The sequence below is a fragment of the Meles meles genome, chromosome 12, assembly GCF_922984935.1.
Source record: "Meles meles chromosome 12, mMelMel3.1 paternal haplotype, whole genome shotgun sequence".
Classification (NCBI taxonomy): Eukaryota; Metazoa; Chordata; class Mammalia; order Carnivora; family Mustelidae; genus Meles; species Meles meles.
Window position 1 is genome coordinate 27,713,914 of NC_060077.1, and position 24,125 is coordinate 27,738,038.

General features: G+C 45.2%; 1 protein-coding gene across 1 annotated transcript in view; it reads left to right on the plus strand.

Annotated features, from left to right (window-relative positions):
• Positions 1 to 1,116: 1,116 nt before the first annotated feature.
• Positions 1,117 to 24,125, plus strand: part of LOC123953863 — a 55,711-nt gene continuing 32,702 nt past the window's right edge. Inside the window, exon 1 of the mRNA XM_046024338.1 lies at positions 1,117 to 1,249. Coding sequence (XP_045880294.1) covers positions 1,117 to 1,249 — 133 coding nt within the window. The remainder of the gene's footprint in view (positions 1,250 to 24,125) is intronic.

The following is a 24,125-nucleotide window of genomic DNA, read 5'->3' on the forward strand; positions in this document are numbered from 1 at the left end:
CTGCCCCTCTGTCGTGCGGCTGCTGCCCGCTGGCTACTGCACACGATTGCTGCCCCACTGCCATACACCGTTGCCATTGCTGCTCTGCTGTGCACCCCTCCGCGCCACTGCCACGGCCCAAGCTACTGCCCAACTACTGCCCCCCCCACCTGTTGCCCGTAGTGTTTCCAACACCACTGCTACCTTGGTTGCCCAGCTACTGCTACCCATCTCCGCTGCCCTGCTCAGCTCCCCAAGCCAGGTCACACCATTGTTGTGCAGCTGCAGTGGCGCTGGTCTGTCCTACCCCTCCCTGGTGCCAATGTAGTCCTGCTTCGCCTCCCCCCACCCTTTTGCTGCCACCCCACTGTCCTTCCCCAAGCCATGGCTTCCCTGCTGCCCCACCTATTTGCTGCTATGGCCTCCCAGCACCACCCCCCTTACCCAGTGGCCACTGCTGCCCTTTGCCCTGTCCTGCAGCTGCCTTTGGCTGCCTTGCTCACCAAGCTGTTGATCTGCCGCTGCCGCAGGGATTGCACCCTGTGCTCTACCACCTCACTGTCCACCCGTGCCCTGACCCTGACGCAGCTCTGCTGCCCCACACTGCTCCCAAACACTGCCAGTACTGCCTCACTTGCCCCACCCTGTTGCCATGGCCATGGGGTGAGCCAAGCCCACTTGCGGCAGCCCCACTACACCCTCCCCCCACTGCTACCCTGCCGGGCTGCAGCTCCCCCACCTGCTGTCACTGCCCCACCACTCACGAATTGCTGCTACTTCCCTATATCCCAATACTGTTCTATGTCCTCTGCTGAGCTTCACAGCCCCTTCTCTGCCTCGCCCCCCCGACAGGCACTACCTCCCTGCCTGCCACACCACCTCATTGCCACGCCACTGTGTCCCCCACGCCATGCTGGTCCCGCCACCCCCCAGGAGAAGCACTGCCGCTGAGCTTCCCCAGTCCCCTGCCCAGTCGCCATGCTGCTGCCACCCTTCTGCTCCAGGCCGCACTCTCCACGCTGAAACCTCCTGGCGGCCCCACCAAACATGCGCCTCTGGACCCCTCACACCACCCTCTCACCACCACTGCTGCCCTGTGCCCGGCTGCTGTCACGGCCAGCTGACCGCCCCATAGTAATGAGCACTCCGGCCCAGCCCTGCCTTCCACGCTGCTGCCATACTGTTGCCACAGAGCTGGTCCCAGTCCACCTCACCATGGGCTACCACCTAGATTCCACTCCCCACCGCCACTGCCCTGCTGACCCACCTGGTTGTCATACGGCTCCCTCCCCCGTCAAGCCACCACCCCTCCCTGCAAGCTACTGGTTGGCTGCCCACTCTCCCCTACTCTGGTGCCTCCCTACTGCCCTGTCCCTTTGAGAACTGCAGCCACATGCCTGGTCCCGGGCCCCCACTCCCCATGTTGCTACCATATGACTGTTCCCCCCCATATGCTGCTCCTGCCCTGCTGGTCTCCACATCTTGCACTGCTGCCACCCCACTGTGCTAACCCCCCCACTGCTGCACCCCACACACCCCCTGCTGCTGTCCCTCCCAACCCACATTCCTGACAGGACATTGCCACCCCCACCCTGCTACTGCTGTCAAGCTCCACAGCAGTGCCCCTTTCTCCTGTAACTGCTCACCCTCAACATTACTGCCCTGCTGCCCCGCCCCATTGCCACTGATGCCCCCTTGTGCCACCCCCAGCGCCTGTACAGCTCTGTTGTGCACCACCCTCCAGCACTTCTACCGCCCTCACCTGCTGCCACGGTGGCCGCTTTTCCAAAGCCACTGCCACCCACCTCGGTGCCCTGCTGCTTCTGCCCATCTCCACTGCCCCGCCCTGTCCCCATGCCATCCCGCACCATTGCCATGTAGCTGCTGCCCCATGGGTCCCTCCCAACCACATCCGTGTCAATGCCTCCCCGTTTTGCCTCCCCATTTTGTGTCCCTGTCTGTTGCCATCCCACTGCGCCTCCCCACCATTTCTTCACTGCTTACTGCCCCCTTGCTCCTGAGGCTGCACAGCACCCTGCCCCGCCGCTCCCCCCGCCCAGTACCTCAGTGCCACTGCCACTGCAGATCCTTCGCTGCCCTCTGTCCTGCTGCTGCTGCTGCTGTGTTCCTCTGTCCTGCCCACCCAGCTGTTGACCTGATGCTGCTGCCCTGCAGTTCCCACTAACCCCTCCCACACTGCACCTCTACCACCCGGCAGCCCCCTACCCCTGCTCCAGTGCCTCCCGATTCCCTCCCTGTTGATGTGCTGCTGCCACCCCACTCCTTCCAGCCTCCCCCATGCTGCTACTGCCCAACTGCCCTCCCTTGTGACCCTGCTACCCAGCTGCGCAACCCCCACACTGTCCACCTTACCACCTCTGCTGCTGGGCTTCTGCCCTGTGCCCCAGGCCACTGTTGAGCTTCACTGCCACGCCCCCATTGACATGCTTTAAGGCCCCACCCAGCCCACCATGTCCTTGCTGTGCAGTTGCTGTACAGCTGCCTCTCCGGTGGTCCTGCGCCCCCTTCTCCAGGGCGCTACTGCCTGGGTAGCCTGCCTGCTACCCCACATGTTCCAGGGCACCCGTGCTGTCCCACCTTGCCCAGCACCAAGCACCATTACATCCCTGCTGCCCCACAGCATTGCTGCTACCATCCTGCTATGCCTTCCCCGCACTGCTACCCTGCAGGGCTGTGCCCCAATCCCTCTACCAGCCACCTGCCTATCACTGTACTGCCCCTGCTTACCGCCACGTTGTTGCTGATCTGCTGCCGCCCTGTGTCCCACTGCTGTCCTGTGTCCCACTGCTGCCCTGTGTCCTGCAGCTGCTGCTCTTCCCAGATAGGCCCTTTGCAGCCCTGCCCCACTGACTTGCACTGCTGTCCCTCCTGCCATGCTGCTGCCTTGCTGGCCCCCCCCCCACCTCCCAGCACTCTGCCACCTAGCTGCTAGATCTGCCCCCCACTGCAGAGCCTTCCTGCTTCCCTACCCCTGTTGCCACACTGCTACTGCCCAACTGGTCCTGCTCCACCTTCCCCATGCTGCTACCGCCAAGATGATCCCACAACATGAGCTGCTCGCACCGTGCTGCACCCCTGTCCACACTGCCCCATGTACAAACACCTTTACTGCTCTGCTGCTGCCCTGTGCCCCGCCCTTCCCCCCCCACCCGCTGCTGCTGTTGCTGCTATTAGTGGTAATGCCCTGTTGACACACACCAGTCCCAGCCAACAAAGCCAGGCCCTTGCTTTGCTGTGCCCCCCCCCCCCCCCCCCCATATCAGGCCAGGCCTTGCTGCAGCCTGGCTGGTTTGGCCCCACCCACATGCCAACTAAGACCTGGCTGCTTCCCCCTCCCCTCCTCCATTGCCTCCCTGATGCCCTGCACATTGTCATGCTGATGCCACCCCAGAGGTCCGCCCCCTCCCCCACACCACTACCACCTTGCTGCCTCCCCACATGCACCCCTGCCCTGCTGTCCCCCCCAAACTGCCCCACTTACCACCGCTGCTGCAGCTCCTCTGTGGCCCTGTGCCCCTGACCTCTGCTGAGCTTTGCTGCTCCACCCCCTGGACTTGCACTGTGACCCGCCCACCACACCACTGCTGCACCATGGCCTGGGGGCTGGTCCCATCCCCTATTCCCCCCAGCACTGCCCCCTAAATTCCACCCAGCACCCACAGGTGCCACACTGCTGCCCCTCAGGTGTGGCATGTAGCTCCCACCCCTCAGACCCTGCCACCCCTCTGTGTGCCAGTATCTGGTTGTCCCCTCCCCAGACTCTGATGACCCCTGCTCCCACCCCCACTGGTCCCGCCCCCTCCACTTGCCACTTCCCACTAGCTAGTTTCCACTCCACCCCACCCAGCTGCCTCCACCATGCGCTACACATTGCCAAGCTTCTGCCACACTAAAGGCCCGCCCTCCACCCCTCCTCATGCTGCTATGACCTGGTTGCCTCCCCACATGCACTCCTGCCACCCTGCTGTGCCCCCTCCTCATCCTCTTTACCTCAGCTGCCACTGCTCCACTGCTGCCCTATGCCCCATCTCTTCTGTGCTTCGCTGCCCCGCCCCCGGACCTGCACTATAGGCCCGCCCACCATGCGCTATAAGCCACTGCCTGGGGGCTGGTCACACCCCTTCTCACCCCCACAACCCCCCCCCACTGTCCCCTAAATTCCACCCACTACTACAGGTGCCGCACTGCTGCCACACAGGGGTGTCATGCAGCTCCTGGCCCTTGGGCCCTGCCACCCCTCCCTGTGCCTGTATTTCTGTTTGCTCCCTCCCCTGGCTTTGGTGACCCCTGCTCCATCCCCCGCTGGTCCCACCCTCCCCTCCTACCTAAGCCCTATCACCTGGCTGCCACCTCCTGGGGCCCTGCAGCCCTGCTGCCCAGCCCATCACTCCAAGCCATTATGCCCCATTGGCTCACTGCATTGCCCTTGATTCCCCCCAACACACCCTGCTGCACCCCACTCACCATTGCTGTGGGCCTCCAGGGCTCTGTTGTCCCGCTGCATATCAACCCAGCGCCAATGCTACCCTCCCCAAGCTAATGCTTGTCTTGCCCCCTTTCGGTACACTGCCCACCCCCCAAAACCCCCACTCCCCAAAAACCCCCACCACTGCCCCACCACCCGCTGGCCAGGTACTACTTCTTATGTTTCCAAGGCCACCACCACTTCCTTGGTTGCCTGCTGCCACTGACTTGCCCCATTAGCTTGAGACTGCCACCCCACTGGTCCTTCCCACACCCCACAATTAACCTCTACTCCAATACCATCCTGCTTTGTGTCCTGCCCCCTTCCACTGCTGATCTCACTCCTGGCTTCTGAACTCTTTCCCTTCTGGGTCACTTACCTATTTCTGGAAGTTTTCAGACCTATGGAGTCTTCTCTCAAGTCTTCCACAGGAACGCCTGTTCCTTTGCTCATTGGGATAATTTCTTCTGGGACTGCTGCACCAGCCTGGAAGTATCTATGGCTGAATCACATATTTTGGTGTTTTGAAATAACTCCATGTCCATTCCCATCAGTCAATGCTGAGATCTAACCAGTATTTTTTCTTGTTCACTTGCATTGTCTAATACTTGCAAAAAGATGTTGAATAATAATACTTAGGTCACATTTCCCTGTTCCTGAATTTGCAGAAATGTCCTCCCTCCAGCCACCCCATTAGCTATTTTCCTGACTGTGGGAATGAGTTCTCTGTGTGTGGGAGATAGTGTGTTATCACAGCATGAGTGTTTCTGTTTCTATTTTATGAGGTTTTTATTATGGCTTTGATTTCAGTTTAGTCAAAGTATCTTTCAAGGTTTAGTATCATGCTATTTTCATTGGTGATTTATTAATACGATATCTTAGAGCATTTATCAATATGGAATCCCACTCTGTATCTGCAATAAATCACTACGGTCATAGTGTATGAATATATTAATCTGATATTGGAATATCACTGCTGACATTTTATTTAGAACATTTGTATCGATATTTCATAATATTCTGCAATCTCCCTTTTTCTGTACTTTATGTATCAAGTGTATGTAACAATATTATATTTCTTCCTATAACAATTCAAATTTTCCATGTTTTTCATTATTTTCTATATAGCATTTACATATATGAAGAAAACATATGAAAGTATGGTCTCTGAAAACTTGTTAGTGATGTTTGTGAAGCTAATGCATCTTATGCTTGAGGAATAGTTCCTAATAATATTGTCTATTGTTTAACTAAGGATTTAGTCCATTCACTCATTTTTTTAAAAGATTTTTTTAAAGATTTTATTTATTTATTTGGCAGACAGAGATCACAAGTAGGCAGAGAGGCAGGCAGAGAGAGAGAGAGGAGGAAGCAGGCTCCCTGCTAAGCAGAGAGCCTGATGCGGGGCTCGAACCCAGGACCCTGAGATCATGACCTGAGCTGAAGGCAGAGGCTTTAACCCACTGAGCCACCCAGGAGCCCCTCAGTTCTTTTTAATTCTTACTTTTTCTCTTAACTTTTAGAGTCTCCTTATTTTCAAATTTGTTGCACAAAACACAACAAAATTTTCTCCACCGTATCCAAGAATTCTTTGTTTGATAGGCATAAAATAATTGATGAGGAATCTTTCTGTGTTATGAGTGAGCTCTCAAATACAATCAGAAGTGCAAATAGTAACCACATGGATTACAGGAAACACAACGCTCCAGCAATTCTTAAATTAATATAAAATCATATTTTATTTCCCACTTTGATGAACACTGACTTTGTGGCTGAACTACAAAGATAACTGGAGAATGTTATCTTCCTGCTCCTTCTCCTCTTCCCCTTCCTCAGTCCTAATCCCCTCAACCACTCTTCTAGTTCCTTCTTTTCTATAGGACACTGCTCAGGAATGGGGGTTAAATGATTCATAATATTCCCACCAGCTGATTCAGACACTCTATCATTTTTATTTCTATTATGAGTCTTATGTTTTCTTATTTTATCATCTGGTTTTGGGAGGAATGTCCTAATTTACTGGTGATGTTATTACTTTTATTCTAAAACACTGCAGGTACTTTGAAGTGACCCCAGATTATTGATGGCTTCTTAGAGCAGAAGACAGCTGGCATTCTGAGGCTGACAGTGCAGCTTTGCATGCGGACCCCAATGCTGGTCTCCCCACAGCTGCTGCTGGAGACAGTTTCAAAGACTATGTCAGTAGGAAGCCCTGTCCCTTCACACACCCACATATGACTCTGATTTCCTACTTGGTTTATGACTGGAGAGAAGAGGGCCACTAATCTCCTACAAAGGGTGCAATCAAGGATTTCACCTTCTTAAAGGGAAAATTTTCCACTCATGGTGACATATTAGGTATAAACTAGAAGCAGGCCAGGAGGTGGAGAACACACACATCTCTTCATTTAGCTCTCAGGCTTTCCAGAAAAGCCTGAGTTCCAGGGGAGCTCATTTGGTGAAGGAGCACAACCCATCACTCAGTGTCCCAGTATGCTATAGGCATTGTTCTCTGTGAGATCCAAGCACCTGCCTTTGTCATGATTTCTCCCAGGGCACATCATGTTGACACTGGGACAGGGAGAGAGGAAGCGGATTTCCAATAAATACTTTATCTTTCTAATGGTTTTGTAGACATGAAAAGTTAACATGGATACCCCACACCAGCACAGGAAACTGAGGTTGCACTGTCCTGAAAGGATCACAATCATGGCCTGGACTGTTACTCTTCTCAGGTTTCTCACTAAAGGGTCTGCTCAGATGAAGAGACTCTGCAACTGTGTTGGGCACATAAAAGCAGTGTCTCAGGGTGACTCTTGTCTACCATAATAGCACTTGTCTTTCCTTTGGTTTTAGGAAAAGATTGTCAGATTGTTGTGACCCAGGAGTCATCCCTGGCAGTATCTCTAGGAGGGATGGTTATATTCACTTTTGGTGTTGGGTTTGGGTAACTACTAATTACTAGCAACTGCCCTACTACTAGTAACTACTAGTTACTACTAGTAACTTCCCTGGCTAGTACTAGCAGACCCAATAAAGAACTACTCCCCTGAGGTCCCTGATCACTTTTCTGGATCCATCTCTGGGAACAAAGCCATCTTTACCATCAGTGAGGCTTAGCCTGAGGATGAAGTCAACTACCAGTGTGCTCTATGTGGGTAGTGGTGTTTACAGTGTGATTCAAATGTATGGGAGAGGGCGTCCAGATTTTCTCATGGGCTCAGAATGCTTTAGCCCTTAGAGGCAGGAGAGAACATGACAGGGGGGGGATAGTCAATACCACCATGGGAAGTAAGACTCCTTGGATCCATTTTCCTGTCCAGTATTTCATCACTATGTGCCCCATTCCATCTCTTCCAGCTGTGTCCATCTCTCCAATGTGATCCTCCAAGACTGGGATTCCTCTCTGCTTAGATTGATTGAGAGGGGGCTCAGATCCAAAACACATCCCAAAGAGTGAGACTCAGTGACCTCACTGCTGCTTGTGAAATGTTTCTTATTCAGGTGCATCAACAAACATGCCTCCAGAAGTACACTGCACTATGTACCTCAAATAGCAAGAAACATCTCATATACACAACCTGAAATTATACCTAAAGAACCTTGAAAAAGACAAGGAAATGAAAGCATATATTGAAGAGGAATAGGTTAATAAAGTTTAGAACAGAAATCAAGATATCTTCTAAATAATGACATAGAAATTAAAAAAAAATATGAACACACCAAGGAATCACAGACTTGGTTCTTTGTGTGTGTGTGTGTATGTGTATATATATATACATATATATACATACATATATACATATATATATATATATATATATATATATATATATATGATTTTATCATCAAAAGAATGACTTCTGTGGGCAGCACCTCATTTAGATGTGTCTGGAGTTTTGGAAGCTTGACTACCCTACGTTCTCCTACAAATGGATCTTGAGAGCTTGATTGGAGGTTCTAGCAGGGGAGCACTCATATATATTTGACCAAAGAAAGGTCCTCTTCTCTCTAGGGGAAGGTTGTCCTCTTTGACCAAGAGCACAGCTTTGGGAGGGACGCACATGGAGTAGTGAGGAAGGAAGGGGACACCCCCCTAGCCAGCCAGATCAGCAGAATCAACGTTGGTGATCAACGTGGTGACAGATGTTGCAGCCAGATCACCCTCACGATCAACAAGGACCTGGTTCTATGAAAGAATTATCAGAATTTGTGAAACCCCTGGCTGGACTTATTAAAAAAAAAAAAAAAAAAGAGAGAGAGATAGAGAAAGAAAGGGCCCAAATAAATAAAACCATGAATGAAAGAGGAGAGATCATAGCCAGCACCTCAGAAAAACAAAGCATCATAAAAGAAAATTATGAGAAATTATATACTAACACATTAGGCAATCTGGAAGAAATGGACAAATTTCTCGGAGCATATAAACTAAAAAAAAAAGTGAAACAGGGAGTAATAGAAAATATGAACAGTCCTATAAGCAAGATAGAAATTGAATCCCTAATCAAAAACCTCCCAACAAATGAAAGTCCAGGGCTGGAATCCTTCACAGGAAAATTCTATAAGCATTTTTTAAAAATTTATCTTTTTTTTCAGCGTAACAGTATTCATTGTTTTTGCACAACATCCAGTTCTCCAGGCAATACGTGCCCTCCCTATTACCCACCACCTGTTCCCCCAACCACCCACCCCCGATCCTTCAAAACCCTCAGGTTGTTTTTCAGAGTCCATAGTCTCTTATGGTTCGTCTCCCCTTCCAATTTTTCTTTTCTTTTTTTTATAAACATATAATGTATTTTTATCCCCAGGGTTACAGGTCGGTGAATCGCCAGGTTTACACACTTCACAGCACTCATGATAGCACATACCCTCCCCAATATCCATAACCCCCTCCCCCTCTCCCAACCCCACCTCCCCCCAGCAACCCCCAGTTTGTTTTGTGAGATTAAGAGTCATTTATGGTTTGTCTCCCTCCCAATCCCATCTTGTTTCATTTATTCTTCTCCTATCCCCCTAATCCCCCATGTTGCATCTCCATGTCCTCATATCAGGGAGATAATATGATAGTTGTCTTTCTCTGATAGACTTATTTCACTAAGCATGATACCCTCTAGTTCCATCCATGTCATCGCAAATGGCAAGATTTCATTTCTTTTGATGGCTGCATAGTATTCTATTGTGTATATATACCACATCTTCTTTATCCATTCATCTGTTGATGGACATCTAGGTTCTTTCCATAGTTTGGCTATTGTAGACATTGCTGCTATAAACATTCGGGTACACGTGCCCCTTCGGATCACTGCGTTTGTATCTTTAGGGTAAATACCCAGTAGTGCAATTGCTGGGTCATAGGGTAGTTCTATTTTCAACATTTTGAGGAACCTCCATGCTGTTTTCCAGAGTGGTTGCACCAGCTTGCATTCCCACCAACAGTGTAGGAAGGTTCCCCTTTCTCCAAATCCTCGCCAGCATCTGTCATTTCCTGACTTGTTAATTTTAGCCATTCTGACTGGTGTGAGGTGATATCTCATTGTGGTTTTGATTTGTATTTCCCTGATGCCGAGTGACGTGGAGCACTTTTTCATGTGTCTGTTGGCCATCTGGATGTCTTCTTTGCAGAAATGTCTGTTCATGTCCTCTGCCCATTTCTTGATTGGATTGTTTGTTCTTTGGGTGTTGAGTTTGCTAAGTTCCTTATAGATTTTGGATACTAGCCCTTTATCTGATATGTCGTTTGCAAATATCTTCTCCCATTCTGTCAGTTGTCTTTTGGTTTTGTTAACTGTTTCCTTTGCTGTGCAAAAGCTTTTGATCTTGATGAAATCCCAATAGTTCATTTTTGCCCTTGCTTCCCTTGCCTTTGCCATTGTTCCTAGGAAGATGTTGCTGCGGCTGAGGTCGAAGACGTTGCTGCCTGCATTCTCCTCAAGGATTTTGATGGATTCCTTTCTCACATTGAGGTCCTTCATCCATTTGGAGTCTATTTTCGTGTGTGGTGTAAGGAAGTGGTCCAATTTCATTTTTCTGCATGTGGCTGTCCAATTTTCCCAGCACCATTTATTGAAGAGGCTGTCTTTTTTCCATTGGACATTCTTTCCTGCTTTGTCGAAGATGAGTTGACCATAGAGTTGAGGGTCGATTTCTGGGCTCTCTATTCTGTTCCACTGATCTATGTGTCTGTTTTTGTGCCAGTACCATGCTGTCTTGATGATGACAGCTTTGTAATAGAGCTTGAAGTCCGGAATTGTGATACCACCAACTTTGGCTTTCTTTTTCAATATTCCTTTGGCTATTCGAGGTCTTTTCTGGTTCCATATAAATTTTAGGATTATTTGTTCCATTTCTTTGAAAAAAAATGGATGCTATTTTGATAGGGATTGCATTAAATGTGTAGATTGCTTTAGGTCGTATAGACATTTTCACAATATTTATTCTTCCAATCCAGGAGCATGGAACATTTTTCCATTTTTTGGTGTCTTCCTCAATCTTTCATGAATACTTTATAGTTTTCTGTGTATAGATTCTTAGCCTCTTTGGTTAGGTTTATTCCTAGGTATCTTATAGTTTTGGGTGCAATTGTAAATGGGATGGACTCCTTAATTTTTCTTTCTTCTGTCTTGTTGTTGGTGTACAGAAATGCAACTGATTTCTGTGCATTGATTTTATATCCTGACACTTTACTGAATTCCTGTACAAGTTCTAGCAGTTTTGGAGTGGAGTCTTTTGGGTTTTCCACATATAGTATCATATCATCTGCGAAGAGTGATAGTTTGACTTCTTCTTTGCCGATTTGGATGCCTTTAATTTCTTTTTGTTGTCTGATTGCTGAGGCTGGGACTTCTAGTACTAAGTTGAATAGCAGTGGTGATAATGGACATCCCTGCCATGTTCCTGACCTTAGCGGAAAAGCTTTCAGTTTTTCTCCATTGAGAATGATATTTGCGGTGGTTTTACATAGATAGCTTTGATAATATTGAGGTATGTGCCCTCTATCCTTACACTTTGAAGAGTTTTGATCAGGAAGGGATGCTGTACTTTGTCAAATGCTTTTTCAGCATCTATTGAGAGTATCATATGGTTCTTGCTCTTTCTTTTATTAATGTGTTCTATCACATTGATTGATTTGCGGATGTTGAACCAACCCTGCAGCCCTGGAATAAATCCCACTTGATCGTGGTGAATAATCCTTTTAATGTACTGTTGAATCCTATTGGCTAGTATTTTAGCAAGAATTTTTGCATCTGTGTTCATCAAGGATATTGGTCTGTAGTTCTCTTTTTTGGTGGGATCCTTGTCTGGTTTTGGGATCAAGGTGATGCTGGCCTCATAAAATGAGTTTGGAAGTTTTCCTTCCATTTCTATTTTTTGGAACAGTTTCAGGAGAATAGGAATTAGTGCTTCTTTAAATGTTTGGTAGAATTCCCCTGGGAAGCCGTCTGGCCCTGGGCTTTTGTTTGTTTGGAGATTTTGGATGACTGTTTCAATCTCCTTACTGGTTATGGGCCTGTTCTGGTTTTCTATTTCTTCCTGGTTCAGTTGTGGTAGTTTATATGTCTCTAGGAATGCATCCATTTCTTCCAGATTGGCCAATTTGTTGGCGTAGAGTTGCTCATAGTATGTTCTTATAATTGTCTATATTTCTTTGGTGTTAGTTGTGATCTCTCCTCTTTCATTCATGATTTTATTGATTTGGGTCCTTTCTCTTTTCTTTTGGATGAGTCTGGCCAGGGGTTTATCAATCTTATTGATTCTTTCAAAGAACCAGCTCCTAGTTTCATTGATTTTTTCTATTGTTTTTTTGGTTTCTATTTCGTTGATTTCTGCTCTGATCTTTATGATTTCTCTTCTCCTGCTGGGTTTAGAGTTTCTTTCTTGTTCTTTCTCCAGCTCCTTTACGTGTAGGGTTAGGTTGTGTACTTGAGACCTTTCTTGTTTCTTGAGAAAGGCTTGTACCGCTATATATTTTCCTCTCAGGACTGCCTTTGCTGTGTCCCACAGATTTTGAACCATTGTGTTTTCATTATCATTTGTTTCCATGAATTTTTTCAATTCTTCTTTAATTTCCTGGTTGACCCATTCATTCTTCAGAAGGATGCTGTTTAGTCTCCATGTATTTGGGTTCTTTCCAGCTTTCCTCTTGTGATTGAGTTCTAGCTTCAGAGCATTGTGGTCTTTAAATATGCAGGGAATGATCCTAATCTTTTGATACCGGTTGAGACCTGATTTGTGACCCAGGATATGATCTATTCTGGAGAAGGTTCCATGTGCACTAGAGAAGAATGTGTATTCTGTTGCTTTGGGATGAAATGTTCTGAATATATCTGTGATGTCCATCTGGTCCAGTGTGTCATGTAAGGCCTTTATTTCCTTATTGCTCTTTTGCTTGGATGATCTGTCCATTTCAGTGAGGGGGTGTTAAAGTTCCCTACTATTATTGTATTATTATTGATGTGTTTCTTTGATTTTGTTATTAATTGGTTGATATAGTTGGCTGCTCCCACGTTCAGGGCATAGATATTTAGATCTTTTTGTTGGACAGACCCTTTGAGTAGGATATAGTGTCCTTCCTCATCTTTTATTATAGTCTTTGGCTTAAAATCTAATTGATCTGATATAAGGATTGCCACCCCAGCTTTCTTCTGATGCCCATTAGCATGGTAAATTGTTTTCCACCCCCTCACTTTAAATCTGGAGGTGTCTTCGCGTCTAAAATGAGTTTCTTGTAGGCAACATACTGATGGGTTTTGTTTTTTTATCCATTCTGATACCCTGTGTCTTTTGATTGGGGCATTTAGCCCATTAACATTCAGGGTAACTATTGAGAGATATGAATTTAGTGCCATTAGTAGCCTGTAAGGTGACTGTTACTGTATATTGTCTCTGTACCTTTCTGATCTACTACTTTTAGGCTCTCTCTTTGCTTAGAGGACCCCTTTCAATATTTCCTGGAGAGCTGGTTTGGTGTTTGCAAATTCTTTCAGTTTTTGTTTGTCCTGGAAGCTTTTGATCTCTCCTTCTATTTTCAATGATAGCCTAGCTGGATAGAGTATTCTTGGCTGCATGTTCTTCTCATTTAGTGCTTTGAATATATCATGCCAGCTCTTTCTGGCCTGCCAGGTCTCTATGGATAAGTCTGCTGCCAATCTAATATTTTTACCATTGTATGTTATAGACTTCTTTTCCCAGGCTGCTTTCAGGATTTTCTCTTTGTCACTAAGACTTGTCAATTTTACTATTAGGTGACGGGGTGTGGACCTATTCTTGTTGACTTTGAGGGGGGTTCTCTGCATCTCCTGGATTTTGATGCTTGTCCCCTTTGCCATATTAGGGAAATTCTCTCCAATAATTCTCTCCAATAGACCTTCTGCTCCCCTCTCTGTCTCTTCTTCTTCTGGAATCCCAATTATTCTAATGTTGTTTCGTCTTATGGTGTCACTTATCTCTCAAATTCTCCCCTCGTGGTCCAGTAGGTGTTTTCCCTCTTTTGCTCGGCTTCCTTATTCTCTGTCATTTGGTCTTCTATATCAGTAATTCTTTCTTCTGCCTCATTGATCCTAGCAGTGAGAGCCTCCATTTTTGATTGCACCTCATTAATAGCTTTTTTGATTTCTACTTTGTTAGATTTTAGTTCTTTAATATCTCCAGAAAGGGTTCTTGTATCTCCAGAGAGGGTTTCTCTAATATCTTCCATGCTTTTTTTGAGCCCGGCTAGAACGTTCAGAATCGTCATTCTGAACCCTTGATCTGACATATTACCAATGTCTGTGTTGATTAGGTCCCTAGCCTTTGGTACTGCCTCTTGTTCTTTTGTTTGTGGTGATTTTTCTGCCTTGTCATTTTGTCCAGATAAGAGTATATGAAGGATCCAATAAAATAGTAAAAGGGTGGCTAATACCCCAGAAAAATGCGCTGTAACCAAATCAGAAGAGACCCCAAATTGTGTGTGTGTGGGGGGAGAAAGGGTATAAAAAGAGTTTCAGAAAAAAAGAAAAAAATTTAAAAAATAAAACAAATAAAGAAAAAATATAAAAAAGAAGGAAAAAATATATATTTAGATAAACTGGTCAAAAAACGTTAAAAAAGAAAAGGGCAAAAGTTTTAAAAAATTTAGCAGAAGAAGAAAAAAGAAAGAAAAAGAAATTGAAAAAATAAAAAAGAATTGAATTAACCACAAGACTAAAGAATCATGGGGAGAAAACCATGAGTTCCGTGCTTTGCTTTCCCCTCCTCTGTAATTCTGCTGCTGTCTTAGGAATTGAACCTGCTTTCCTTGATAGATGAACTTCATCCTGGCTGGATATTTTGTTGATCTTCTGGGGGAGGGGCCTGTTGTAGTGACTCTCAAGTGTCTTTGCCCGAGGCGGGATTGCACCGCCGTTACCGGGGGCCGGGCTAAGTAATCCACTCGGGCTCGCTTTTGGGAGCTTCTGTTCCCTGAACGCTTTCCATAGAGTTCTGGAGGACAGGAATTAAAATGGCGGCCTCTTAGTCTCTGGCCCAGAGGAGCCGAGAGCCCGGGGTCCCCCTCCTCAGTGTGCCCCCAGAGGACAGCACCCAATCACTCCCATATCCCCAGCCTCTAGGCACGCTCCGAGCTCACCCAGCCCGCGACCAGTTCAAGGTAACCCCGAGCTGAGAGTTTAGTCGTCGGCTCTGTCTCTGTAGCCGGCTTCAGTTTAGTCGTCGGCTCTGTCTCTGTAGCTGGCTTCTCTGTTTTAATACCTGCGAGCTTTGTGACACTCCAACACCCCCAATCCTTCTCTGGCCCTGCGGGACCTGGGGCCATGCTGACCCCGCGTGGGCTTCACCCTGGTTTAGCCTCTGGAACAATGTCCCTCAGTGGAACAGACTTTTAAAAGTCCTGATTTTGTGCTCTGTTGCTCCGCTGCTTCCCGGGAGCCGGCCCCTCCCCCACGGTCTATCTTCCTGTCGTTTTAGATTCACTTCTCCGCCAGTCCTACCTTTCAGAAAGTGGTTGATTTTCTGTTTCTAGAATTGTTGTTCTTCTTCTCTTCGATCTCCCGTTGGATTTGTAGGTGTTTGTAATGTTTAGATAAGCTATTGAGCTGATCTCCTGCTACCTAATGTAGTCTCAGCCTGCTACTTCTCCGCCATCTTGACTCCTCCTCTGCCTTCTATAAGCATTTAAGAACAATTAACACCTGTTCTTCTGAAACTGTTCCAAAAAATAGAAACAAAAGGGAATCTTCCAAAGTTGTTCTATGAGGCCAGCATTACCTATATCCCAAAACCAGACAAAAACCCCACTAAAAAGGAGAATTGTTGACCAATATCCCTGAAGAACTTGGATGCATAAATTCTCAACACGATACTGGCTAATCGGATCCAACAGTACAGTAAAATGATTATTCACCATGGACAAGTGGTATTTATTTTTGGGCTGCAGAAATGGTTCAGCACCTGCGAATCAATCAAGTGATACACCACATTAATAAAAGAAAAGACAGGAACCATATAATCCTAGCAATTGATGCAGAAAAAAGCATTTGTCAAAATACAGCATCCTTTCTTGATAAAAACACTCGGCAAAGTAAGGATCGAAGGAACACTAAGGCCAGATCACTTCTATTATTTGTCTCAAAAATCCACATCCTTAGTAAAGTCATGAGGAGTCATCAGACAACACAGATTTTGAGACACTCTACAAAATCTCACTCCAGTAGTCTTCAAAATACCCAAAGCCGAGAAGAACAAAGGAAGATTGACAAAAATCACACATTATAGAATATTGGTACATCATGATGAATAAATGCAATATATTATTTCATCTGAATCCCAGAATGAAAGAAATATATTAGTGGCAAAAACCTGTGAAATCTGCCTAAAGTCTGCAGTTTCATTACTATCAGTAGACCTCTGCTCAGCTCTTGATTTTAAAACAGACTGTAGTTATGCAAGATGTTAGCATTAGAATAATCTAAGACACAGGGATATGAGTGATCTTTGTACTACATTTTCATTTTTCTGTATATATACAATTGTTACAGTTTTAGCACAGAAGAACATAAAAATATAAGAATAAAAAGATAAAAATATATCCTGTTCCCTTCTCTGTGTTTACAAACCTCAAAGTTAATATATATGTTGTACTGGGCACCAGGCCTCACTCTAAAAATTTCCAGAGTGAGTCCTTAGTCAATTGCTATATTTTCTTTTCATCTTTCTATAGAGAAAAGTATTAACATAGTAATCTCAATTCCTCTCTCTTATTTAAATAACTTGGGGATCATGATGAATCACCTCCGTAGCATGAGCTAAGCAGGATCTCCATCGCCCTGGCAGTATAGGAAACAATTCAGAGCAGGCACCACGATGATCCCCAGTTTTGGCCAGTAGAAAGCATTCCCATTTATCCCAGTCCTCTCTCTTACCAATGAAACACCATAGACACAGTACAACAAACAAGTACAGGAAGGATCTAGGAGGGAGAAAGAATAAGGAAGATTTCCCACAAACCTCAACAGTCAAGTAAAACACAGCAGTGAATTCCTTGGTTCCTTCCCTTCAGTTACCTCCCCAACATGAAAGACAAGATGCTGCAGGAGACTCAAACCAACAATCACTCAGATGCCCAGATCCAGGGAAATGAAAGAAAGAACACCAAAATTGCAAAAATGCTAATACTCGTGATCAGAGGATATGGAGAAACGTTGATCTGAGCTTGAAAATATTTTTGACAAACCTGCCCATCACTTACCTGCACATACTAATGAATTCCCAAACTGTTCCCTAGTGCATAGCTCTAAGTAGTGCTGAGCAAAGACCTGTTGCCCATTGTCTCCTGGCAAAATGTTATTATCCAATTGTCCACGTGGAGTGGTGTCCCTGGTTTCAGTGGAGAATTGAGCCTCCATCCCATGGGCAAATCAACAGGCCTGGGAAAGGAGGGGCCATTGGGCTAGTTAGTACTCCAGTTCTTCCCACCCATGAGTTTAGCTGGCCTGAGGGAGCCTACTTCAACCCATCCTTTCAGCAGGGTGATGCAATGGCAGAGCTGGTCTGTACTCCTGTACTCCTGATGGTGACCATGGGGCCTGTGAGGAACTAAGCTTGTGCTCTCACCTAACATTAACACATTGAATAAGGGGGTTGAACCCAGGGGAGCCGGCCTTACACTTGACTCACCGACCTCTGGTGTCAGGGATTAGAGAGCCTAGTGGGGACCCAAATGACCATTCCCTGTAGTGAAGCAACTCCATTCAGGTCTGTGTGTCCCATTCTGGGGTCATCAGAGCCCAGCAGGGAGGCTTCTCAACTCCCCCACCAGCTGGGAACTAGTAAGTCACAAATTTGCCCCGTTTTACCCAACAAGGAGTCAGCAGCAGCGACCAGTGGGAGAAAGAACTTCACTTTACCTGGGGCCATGAGGAAGCTGACATACAAGCCCTGATATCCTGCTCACCTCCATGGGAGGAATAAATGATTGAAGGAAGGTAACTGGGGAGCCAGTAGTTCACATTCTATTGCCCCAGATATCCAGGATCCAGAAAAAAGGTCATTTGTCATGTCAAGAAGCAGGAAAATCTAACCTTGAATGAGAAAGAAGAATTTACTGCCACTAACATTAGGGTGACTTGGTTGCTGAAATTACTGGATAGATATTTTTAGGCAATAATCATAAAATCCATCTGATGAGCATCTAGAAACACTCGTGGAACAAATGGAAAAGATAGAATGCAGAATTGAAATAGAAGTCATCAGAACACACCAAGTGGAAATTATATAACTGAAAATACAATAGATGAATTTGATAAAGAAACCTCACTGATCAAGCTCAAGAATAAGTAACAATTATTTGTTAATTCTTTGTTTGTTAAAAAGGACAAAGGGCCTATATCCCCTCTGCATAGTTCTCACCACCATGAAGAGTCTCCTTTAGGTGTCATCCGGGGGTGCTGTGCACCATCTCAGAGAGGGTTAGGCTGAAGCCAACTGCAATGGTTTCAGCTGACTGGGCCCTGCACATGGTCTAGTTGACCCCAAAGAGGTGACAGCAGCTGCTTTTTCAGAAGGGACAAACTCAGAGATCGTGGCCTCCTCAGACTTCCTGTTGAGAGGGAAGCTACAAGCTGGGCTGAGGACCCAGTATCAAGTGGCATTGTGGGCTCATATTTATACAATGCACCACAAAACACAGCTTCACCAAGGAGATGATGTTGAGACAAGAAACACATCCCAGATACCAGCACCAGCTATAAGGGCAAGGGAACCTTGGGAGGTCCAGACCGTGACCTGGACTCCTTACCTCATCCTCCCCCTCCTCAAACATTGACCAGGTTCATGGAGATTTCTAAAGGGAGCCATTGGAGGAGTCCCTCTGCTTTTACTCTTCATTCCTAACATGTATCTGTTTTAATTTCAAAGACCAATTAATTCTCCTACTTTGGTGACTCAGGGGCCCTCACTCACTGTGTCCCCAGGAGAGACAGTCACTCTCACCTGTGTCTCCAACACTGGAGTAGTCACCAATGCTCACCATCCATATTGGTTCCAGCAGGAGCCTGGCCACATCTCGAGGACATTGATTTATGATGCAAGCAATAAACACCTCTGGACCCCCATCTCAGGTTAACTCCCTGGGGGCAAAAATCCTCTGACCCTCTCTGGTGCCCTGCCTCAGGACAAGGCTGATTACCACTGGGAGCTACCCTTAGAGTGGCGCTTGGTGCAGTGTGAGACCCAGTTGTGGGAGGAAGACAAAAACAGGTTTTCACCAAGTGTGGATACAACTATGGTCTTGTCATACGGGCATTCCATGATCAGACACTTGATGTCCAGGATAAACTAAGTATTAACCATCCATGCAGATATGGGGATTGGATGGGTCTGAATGTTTACAAATTGTTGAATCAGTCTTGGCACATAATTTTTTGATATTTTATCAAAATATTAACTATGCACATAGGGTAACAATATTATATTTTTAGAAAGCAATTTTTTAAAGAAAATTACCTACCTAAGACACTTAGGAATGAATATATAAGTATGTCAAGTTCAGAGTTATTGACAAAGAAAAGTAATTCAAACCAACATGAATGTTTCTCCTTGGAAAAATGGCTGAATTATACCAAATCATTTATGGAATAAAGATAATATATGAATCCAAATGAGACAGATCTACATGTACTGTTAAACAATGATCCCAATTACATTTATGTGGAATACTGGTTATGAAACAATAGAATCAAAAAGCAAGATCTCATTATGTAATTATATACATATATACATATGTATATATATACACACACTAATATATATAATTTATAAGTATTATTTATACAATACATTAAATTACATATATTACAGTATATACAAATTCTATTACTACAGCACATTCATTAACATATTATTAATTCATTCTTAACAGTTATTAATTCATTCAGGAAGTGGCTGTGAAACAGAAAAGTGCATTTTCAGTAGATGGTAATATATTAATATTAATAGGTTACAGAACCCTTATAGAAATGTTATTAAATAGCAATCCTTATACTGAGACAATTTACAAAATTAGAGAAAATGTCTTAAATATAACAGTGAATTGATACAAAATAATTATCAAGAGAATAATATAATTATTAGAGTGTAAATGAGAAACTACAGAAGTTATCAAGAACAAAAAAACATGTAGCTCCTGACAGCATGATATTTTTGTGGCAAAGACAGATATAAAGACATGTACCATGTGGGCTTGTGAACCTAACAGGAGACCCTGACAACAACAACAATAACCAAATAAGTCAACCTATAAGAGTAACCAAGGTCGAATTATTACCAGGGTTGGACCAATGGACTTTTCTGGGGAAATTTAAGCAATGTCCCATTGCTTAATGTCCCATTTCAAGCACATTATGTCCCAGTAATGAAACCAGGGACAAGGAAGCAGCAAAGTCAGATAATCAAGTAATTCTGAAATTTCTTTAAATGTAAATATTTACCTTAGCTGTTTGCCTGAGGTCATTGATGCTCTGAAAAAAAAATGAATAGCTCAATCCCAGATTTGACCTGTTCATTCTACTGCCCTGGGTGGTGACCTAAGACAGGTCCACCTGAAAGGTCAGAAAGCCTGACCAGGAAGGCTGTACAGTATGACTTGGGCGGGGGAGCATGGTGTCTGAGGGCAGCAAGGGGTATTGGTGGCCTGCTCCCCAGTATGACTCACCTTTGCACACTTAAGAAGCAGGGTCCACCCTGTGGGTGACGATCTTGCACCTAGGTACCAAGGAGCAATATGGCCCTTAGTTCTGAATCACACCGGCCTCATATTTTGTCCTCCACTGCATCCTGGAGTAAACTGATTTTCATGGAAAGATAGATGGGCAGGATAATCCTATAACGAAAATAAATTTGCTTCCTGAACTCGAGCTGCAATGCTTCCTGGGCAAAGGATAGGACACCCTAGGGGAGGGACTGTCTCTGTGCCCATAATTGGGCCTCAGCAAGCAGAGCTCTGGGGCTTCTCCACCATCACTGCATTCTTTTCATCAGCTTCTCACTGACTGAAAAGAGAGTTTCCTTTAGGAGAAAGCAGAAGGGTTGGGGGAGTCAGGAGGTATAATGGATCTGACTTTTCTCTTATGAGATCTGGGCACAAGTGGTCGGCATACCATTCTTCCTATCACCTTCTGACCTGCCTTCTGGGGTTGTAAGAAAGAAGGGGCTGGTTCTGTCTAGGTTTAAAAAATGGTTGAAATATATATTAAAGTTTAAAAAATGGTTGAAATAGGAGGAGTCAAGATGCTGGAGAAGTAGCAGGCTGAGACTACATCAGGTAGCAGGAGATCAGCTCGATAGCTTATCTAAACATTGCAAACACCTACAAATCCAATGGGAGAGCAAAGAGAAGAAGAACAGCAACTCTAGAAACAGAAAATCAACCACTTTCTGAAAGGTAGGACTGGCGGAGAAGTGAATCTAAAACGACGGGAAGATAGACCGCGGGTGGAGGGGCCGGCTCCCGGAAAGTGGCGGAGGAACAGAGCACAAAATCAGGACTTTTAAAAGTCTGTTCCACTGAGGGACATTGCTCCAGAGGCTAAACCAGGGTGAAGCCATGCAGGGTCAGTGTGGCCCCAGGTCCCGCAGGGTCACAGAAGGATCGGGGGTGTCGGAGTGTCGCAGAGCTCGCAGGTATTAGAATGGAGAAGCCACCTGCAGAGACAGAACCGAGGACTGAACTCTCAGCTCGGGGTTACTTTGAACTGGTCGCGGGCTGGGTGAGCTCGGAGCGCGGCTAGAGGCTGGGGATACGGGAGTGATTGGGTGCTGTCCTCTGGGGGCGCACTGAGGAGTGGGGGCCCCAGGCTCTCGCCTCCTCCGGGCTGGAGACTAGGAGGCTGCTATTTTCATTCCCGTCCTCCGGAACTCTACGGAAAGCGTTCAGGGAAAAGAAGCTCCCAAAAGCAAACCCGAGCCGATTACTTAGTCCGGCGGCCGGTAAGGGCGGTGCAATCCCACCTCGGGCAAAGACACTTGAGAGTCACTACAACAGGCCCCTCTCCCAGAAGATCAACAAAATATCCAGCCAGGACAAAGTTCATCTATCAAGGAAAGTAGGTTCAATTCCTAAAACAGAAGAGCAATTCCAGAGGAGGAGAAAGAAAAGCACGGAACTCATGGCTTTCTCCCCATGATTCTTTAGTCTTGCGGCTACTTCAATTTTTTTTTCTTTTTTCAATTTTTTTTCTTTTTTCTTTTTTCTTCTTCTGCTAAATTTTTTAAAACTTTTACCCTTTTCTTTTTTAACGTTTTTTGACTAGTTTATCTAAATATATATATTTTTTCTTTCTTTTTTATATTTTTTCTTTATTTGTTTTATTTTTTAATTTTTTTCTTTTTTTTTCTGAACCTCTTTTTATCCCCTTTCTCCCCCCCACAATTAGGGGTCTCTTCTCATTTGGTTACAGCGCATTTTTCTGGGGTCCTTGCCACCCTTTTAGTATTTTATTTGCTCCTTCTCACCTCTTATCTGGACAAAATGACAAGGCGGAAAAAATCACCACAAACAAAAGAACAAGAGACAGTACCGAAGGCTAGGGACCTAATCAACACAGACATTGGTACTATGTCAGATCAAGAGTTCAGAATGACGATTCTGAACATTCTAGCCGGGCTCGAAAAAGGCATGGAAGATATTAGAGAAACCCTCTCTGGAGATATTAAAGCCCTTTCTGGAGAAATTAAAGAACTAAAATCTAACCAAGTTGAAATCAAAAAAGCTATTAATGAGGTGCAATCAAAAATGGAGTCTCTGACTGCTAGGATAAATGAGGCAGAAGAAAGAATTAGTGATATAGAAGACCAAATGACAGAGAATAAAGAAGCCGAACAAAAGAGGGAAAACACCTACTGGACCACGAGGGGAGAATTTGAGAGATAAGTGACACCATAAGACGAAACAACATTAGAATAATTGGGATTCCAGAAGAAGAAGAAACAGAGAGGGGAGCAGAAGGTCTATTGGAGAGAATTATTGGAGAGAATTTCCCTAATATGGCAAAGGGAACAAGCATCAAAATCCAGGAGATGCAGAGAACCCCCCTCAAAGTCAACAAGAATAGGTCCACACCCCGTCACCTAATAGTAAAATTGACAAGTCTTAGTGACAAAGAGAAAATCCTGAAAGCAGCCCGAGAAAAGAAGTCTGTAACATACAATGGTAAAAATATTAGATTGGCGGCAGACTTATCCACAGAGACCTGGCAGGCCAGGAAGAGCTGGCATGATATATTCAGAGCACTCAACGAGAAAAACATGCAGCCAAGAATACTCTATCCAGCTAAGCTATCATTGAAAATAGAAGGAGAGATCAAAAGCTTCCAGGACAAACAAAAACTGAAAGAATTTGCAAACACCAAACCAGCTCTCCAGGAAATATTGAAAGGGGTCCTCTAAGCAAAGAGAGAGCCTAAAAGTAGTAGATCAGAAAGGTACAGAGACAATATACAGTAACAGTCACCTTACAGGCTACTAATGGCACTAAATTCATATCTCTCAATAGTTACCCTGAATGTTAATGGGCTAAATGCCCCAATCAAAAGACACAGGGTATCAGAATGGATAAAAAAACAAAACCCATCAGTATGTTGCCTACAAGAAACTCGTTTTAGACGCGAAGACACCTCCAGATTTAAAGTGAGGGGGTGGAAAACAATTTACCATGCTAATGGGCATCAGAAGAAAGCTGGGGTGGTAATCCTTATATCAGGTCAATTAGATTTTAAGCCAAAGACTATAATAAGAGATGAGGAAGGACACTATATCCTACTCAAAGGGTCTGTCCAACAAGAAGATCTAACCATTTTAAATATCTATGCCCCTAACGTGGGAGCAGCCAACTATATCAACCAATTAATAACAAAATCAAAGAAACACATCAATAATAATACAATAATAGTAGGGGACTTTAATACTCCTCTCACTGAAATGGACAGATCATCCAAGCAAAAGATCAACAAGGAAATAAAGGCCTTAAACGACACACTGGACCAGATGGACATCACAGATATATTCAGAACATTTCATCCCAAAGCAACAGAATACACATTCTTCTCTAGTGCACATGGAACCTTCTCCAGAATAGATCACATCCTGGGTCACAAATCAGGTCTCAACCGGTATCAAAAGATTAGGATTATTC